The 5,291-nt window shown below is 39.8% G+C and overlaps 1 protein-coding gene across 1 annotated transcript in view; it reads right to left on the bottom strand.

Annotated features, from left to right (window-relative positions):
- The window catches only part of SPTLC2 (serine palmitoyltransferase long chain base subunit 2), a 122,240-nt gene that overhangs the window by 11,981 nt on the left and 104,968 nt on the right, over positions 1 to 5,291 (bottom strand). The window contains exon 11 of the mRNA XM_017528537.2: positions 2,913 to 3,042. Within this exon, the coding sequence (XP_017384026.1) occupies positions 2,913 to 3,042 (130 nt within the window). The remainder of the gene's footprint in view (positions 1 to 2,912; positions 3,043 to 5,291) is intronic.

Here is a 5,291-nt window from a genome sequence, read left to right as displayed (position 1 = left end):
TCCAGCCTGGGCAACGAGAGCGAAACTCCGTCTCAAAAAAAAAAAAAAAAAAAAAAAAAGAAATAGAATAGTAAGTGATGTGGTCTTTGTGTTTGACTTCTTTCACTTAGCCTAGTGTTTTCAATGTTTATCCATGCTGTAGGGTCAAAACTTGTTTCTTCAGCATCCAGCTGACCTAGTACCGTTTGTCAAAAGGAATATTCTTTTTTCATTGACTGGTCTTGGCTCCGTTGTTGAAAACAAGTTGGCCATAGACGCCTGTACTTTATTCCTGAACTCTCAATTCTACCTCACTGGTCTATATATCTATCCTATATATCTATCCATTGTTGTAATTACTGTACCTTTGTAGTAATTAGCTTTGTTTTAAAATTAAGAAGTGTACGTCTTCCAACTTTGCTTTTACTTTTCAACACTATTTTAGGTGTTTGGGGTCCCTGCCAGTTCCATATAAATTTGAGGATCAGTCTTTCAATTTCTGCAAAAAACGGCCAGTGGCTTAGGGTCTCCCAATCCATTTTTTTTCTGAGAAATGCAGAACACTGGATCTGTGGGTTGCTATACTGCCATCTTAACAATATTAAATCTTCCAATCCATGAACACAGGATGTCATTCCATTTCTTGAAGTCTTCCTTTAATTTCTTTCAGCAAAGTTTTATAGTTTTCAGTATATATATCTAAATATAACAGTACACATGTAAATTAGCCAGTGGACAAGGGAAAGGCTCTTTTTTGGGGGTGAGGGAAGGCTTTCTTAAGTTTATCACTAGGCGTTTTATTCTTTTAAGTGTTACTGTAAAAGAAATTTTCTTAATTTTCTTTTCATTTGTTCATTACTGGTGTATGAAATCACGAATTTTCTGTGTGCTGATCTCTTACCCTGCAACTCTGCTGAATTTATTTATTAGCTCTAGCCGTGTGTGTATGTGGGGTGTGTGTATATATATATATTTCATAGCACTCTCTATATACAGAATCATGTCATGGGGCCCATTAATAAATGCAAATTACTTTGTATCTCATAATGGTTTAGTTTATAGTTAGTTCCATAAAACATCATAAGATAAAGTGACTCTAACAAATCTGTGATTTCAAAAAAGGCACTTTATGCTTTAAAAAACTAAATGGGAGGCAAAGCCCAACAATCCCTCAAGTGTATCTTATAAAAAGAATTAGAACTCTCAATTGGCAAACATATTTGTTGGCAACAAAAATTTCCTTAGATATCGTAAGGAGATATCCTGGTTACATCTAAATTCTTTCATGAATGTGTACAGTTCTTATGAGTCAAAGTCGTTGTCAGAAAGCATAGGTTATTGCCATAGACACTGCTTATAGTTATGTAGACTTTTTGTTAAAGGCATGTTGAAACTCTGAGTCAACAGGTGAACACGAGAAAAAAAAAAAAAGAACCTCTTAAAACATCAATAGAGCAGAAGGGAAAGAAAAGCTGAAATCTCTAGGTTAAAAAAAATCATTGCAGAAATTCATCAGTAAAATTTCTGAGAAATGAGAAAAATCTATTGAAAAAAATCTGACAGGCATAATCAAAATAAAGAAGAAAAGATACAGTATCAAAAAGCTGAATCTAATGGGATAATGTCAGAATGTGATTAAGAATATACTCACAACACTGTGCCTATAGTTAACAATACTGTATTATGCACGGAAAAAATTGTTAAGAGGACAGATCTCATGTTAAGTGTTCTTACTACAATTTTGTTTTTTAAAAGGGAATACGGCTGGGCATGGTAGCTCATGCCTGTAATCCTAGCACTTTGGGAGGCTGAGGTGGATGGATCACCTGAGGTCAGGAGTTCAAGACCAGTCTGGCCATCATGGTGAAACCCCATCTTTAAAAATAAATAAATAAATAAATAAAAATAAAAGGGAATACACTCACACTCCTAGAAATTTTGCTGTGTGGAAACAGAGAAGTCAAAAGTCTTCAGCTATTCAGGAATATAAAATGTCAATCAAATTGTTATAATGAACCTTTATAAAGAAGCACTCATAATGTTCTCTAAGATTAGTAGCTCTCTAACTCATTAATGGATATTTCTAGCAACTAATTTTATGCAAATGTCATGTTCTAAAGCTTTATAAACTCCTAGAGAGCAATACTGATTTAAGTCTGAAATCTTAGATTTGAAGCAATAACATATTAGGAGAACACACAGAGATGAGAATATATTGAGATCATAAATAATTATGTTTAGTAATAATGATCCTCAACTAGATGCCTGGCAGTGTGGTGGGTGCCGGGATATAGAAAGAGTAAAACAGACTTGTTCCTATCCTTAATATTTATCTAATGGAGAAGAACGCTATTAAATATTTCCAGGTGTGAAGAGTTTAGTAAGGGAGAATCTCAGGATTCCAAGGAGCACAGAGCAAGAAGGTATGGGGGTGCCCCTGAGCAATTTTCCTTTAAGTGGAGATGTGAAGAATGAGTGCCAGTCAGCTAGGCAGAGGGGAAAGTGGCTCAAGAGAGAAAATTTCAGACAGAACAACATACAAGAAAGCTTAGAGTAGACACAGCTAGAGTAGAAAGAGAACTGTAGAGTCCAAAGTGAGGGGAGACAACGGAGCAAGATAAAACTGGAAAACTCTCCAGAGCTCTGATGATGTGTGGTGGGTGACAGTTTATTTGTAAATGCCAATGCTTTCGGTAGCAGTGTCACTTCCTCTGTCTTATTAGTAAATATCTTAGGTGCTCAAAGAACATCAGGACCAATATATTACAAATGTCATCTAATATTCAGGCCCTTTTAATGAAAGACCTCTGTCTTACTAGTAAATATCTTAGGTCCTCAAAGAACATTAGGATCAACATATTATGAATGTCATCTAATATTCAGACCCTTTTAATGAAAGGCATATTTATATCAAGGTGAAAGTGCCTACTTACAGTATCAAGTATTTCTTTGGTATGAGCTGCTGACAGGCAGAACCTGGCTCTGGACTCAATAATTGGGGTAGCAGGAAATCCCACCACAACGACACCGATGTTCCGCTTCAGCATCTCCCGTCCAAAGGCGCTGTAAAGGGGAAAACAAGGAACAGAAACCAGGAAGGGTAAGAAAGCAACTCATTACGGAAGACTTGCTGACCTCAATGATTTAAACTCTTTGGTGATGCAGGCATTGGAGGACTTCTGGAGGAGTTTCCTTTTTAGAGACGAGGTTTCACCATGTTGGTCAGGCTGGTCTCGAACTCCTGACCTTGTGATCCACCCACCTTGGCCTCCCAAAGTGCTGGGTTTACAGGCATGAGCCACCGCGCCCAGCCTCCTTTAACTTCTTTTAAAGTTAAAATTGACAGCTCACAAATACTTTTGAAGTCAATCCTAAGGCAGTCTTCTCCTATATGGTGTCCTTCACAAAACTGAAATAATAGAGATCAAGTTCAATAGCGTTTACCTAAGAAGACTTATAAGTATAGCCTTAAAAAGTATCCCTGAGGCCAGGCATGGCAGATCACACCTGTAATCTTAGCACTTTGGGAGGCTGAGGCGGGCAGATCATTTGATCCAGTTTGAGACCAGCTTGGGCAACAAGGCAAAATCCGGTCTCTATCAAAAATATAAAAAATTAGCTGGGTGTGGTGGCATGCACCTGTAGTCTCAGCTACTCTGGAGGCTGAGGCATGAGAATCTCTTCAAGCCAGGAAGCAGGAACTGCAGTGAGCCAAGATCACACCACTGTACTTCAGCCTGAACAACAGAGCAAGACTCCGTCTCAAAAAAAAAAAAAAAAAAAAAAAAAAAAAAGTGTCCCTGATGTGTAATAGTGGTTCAGAGGCTTCAAAATGAACCTGTACTTAATTAAAACCTGGTCCTTGGGGCCGGGCGCGGTGGCTCAAGCCTGTAATCCCAGCACTTTGGGAGGCCGAGGCGGGTGGATCACGAGGTCAAGAGATCGAGACCATCCTGGTCAACATGGTGAAACCCCGTCTCTACTAAAACTACAAAAAATTAGCTGGGCATGGTGACACGTGCCTGTAATCCCAGCTACTCAGGAAGCTGAGGCAGGAGAATTGCCTGAACCTAGGAGGCGGAGGTTGCGGTGAGCCGAGATCGCGCCATTGCACTCCAGCCTGGGTAACAAGAGCGGAAACTCCGTCTCAAAAAAAAAAAAAAAAAACAAAAAAAACACCTGGTCCTTGAAATGCTAAGCTTGGCAGTTTAACAAATTCTGAATATTCTGCAGCTGTGGGGGATCTGCTATAACATGGCACATCTTTTCTGCTAGCAGAGTAAGGCTGGCTGGCATGAGCTCTCCAGATCACCCATTTCTTTGATTGTCTTGGGAACAACACTGCTTCAGAATTCAGGGCTTCCTTTGGTGTCTGTCAGGCCAGTTCACCTGCTGGCTTCAGCTGATTATTCAGACCACACAATTTGTGTTTAACAATTCCTGCACCCCTACCCTAACCCAAATTGGAGGCCTGTGGCCTTACTCCACATCTGTATCTTGTCTAAATAATACATTCTAACTTGTATTTACTGAATTATGTTGTTCTTTGTCTTTTCCTCTTGTTGACCTCCCTTATGTTTTAACTTTTCCTTTAAGCTGTTTACAGCATTTGTCTGAGAATAAAAAAAATCTGTCCAGGCGTGGTGGCTCTCGTCTGTTATCAATCCCAGCACTTTGGGAGGCTGAGGCGGGCAGATCACTTGAGGCCAGGAGTTGGAGACCAGCCCGGCCAACATGGTGAAACCCCATCTCCACTAAAAATACAAAAATTAGCCAGGTATGCTGGTGGGTGCCTGTAATCCCAGCTACCAGGGAGGCTGAAGCACAAGAATTGCTTGAACCCAGGAGGCAGAGGCTGCAGTGAGCCGAGATCGTGCCATTCCACTCCAGTCTGGGGAATATAGTGAGACTCAGTTTCAAAAAAAAAAATCCAGGCCGGGCGTCATGGTTCATGCCTGTAATCCAAGCACTTTGGAGGCCACGGCAGGAGGATCACCTGAGGTTGGGAGTTCAAGACCAGCCTGACAAACATGGTGAAACCCTGTCTTAAAAAAAAAAAAAAAAAAAAAAAATCCTGCAATGCTAGTCTTTTCAGCCTTTTCCCACTCTCTCTAGTACCAGTGCATATTCCTCAACATACCTCTTTTGTGTCAGCATGAACCTGACTGCCCTGTATCTTCAGTACATGATCACAAACTGTCTAGTGCCTTATTCCAATTCTTCTTCACTTTCTCTAAATCTTTCTTAATTATAATGTACACAGTCAGTTGCACCTATGTAGAGTAGAGGAGACACAGTCTTCTTTTTTTTTT

The sequence above is a fragment of the Cebus imitator genome, unplaced genomic scaffold (assembly GCF_001604975.1).
Source record: "Cebus imitator isolate Cc_AM_T3 unplaced genomic scaffold, Cebus_imitator-1.0 Scaffold54, whole genome shotgun sequence".
NCBI lineage: Eukaryota > Metazoa > Chordata > Mammalia > Primates > Cebidae > Cebus > Cebus imitator.
The sequence above is the reverse complement of the archived record's forward strand: the minus strand, read 5'-3'. Positions and strand labels throughout refer to the sequence as shown.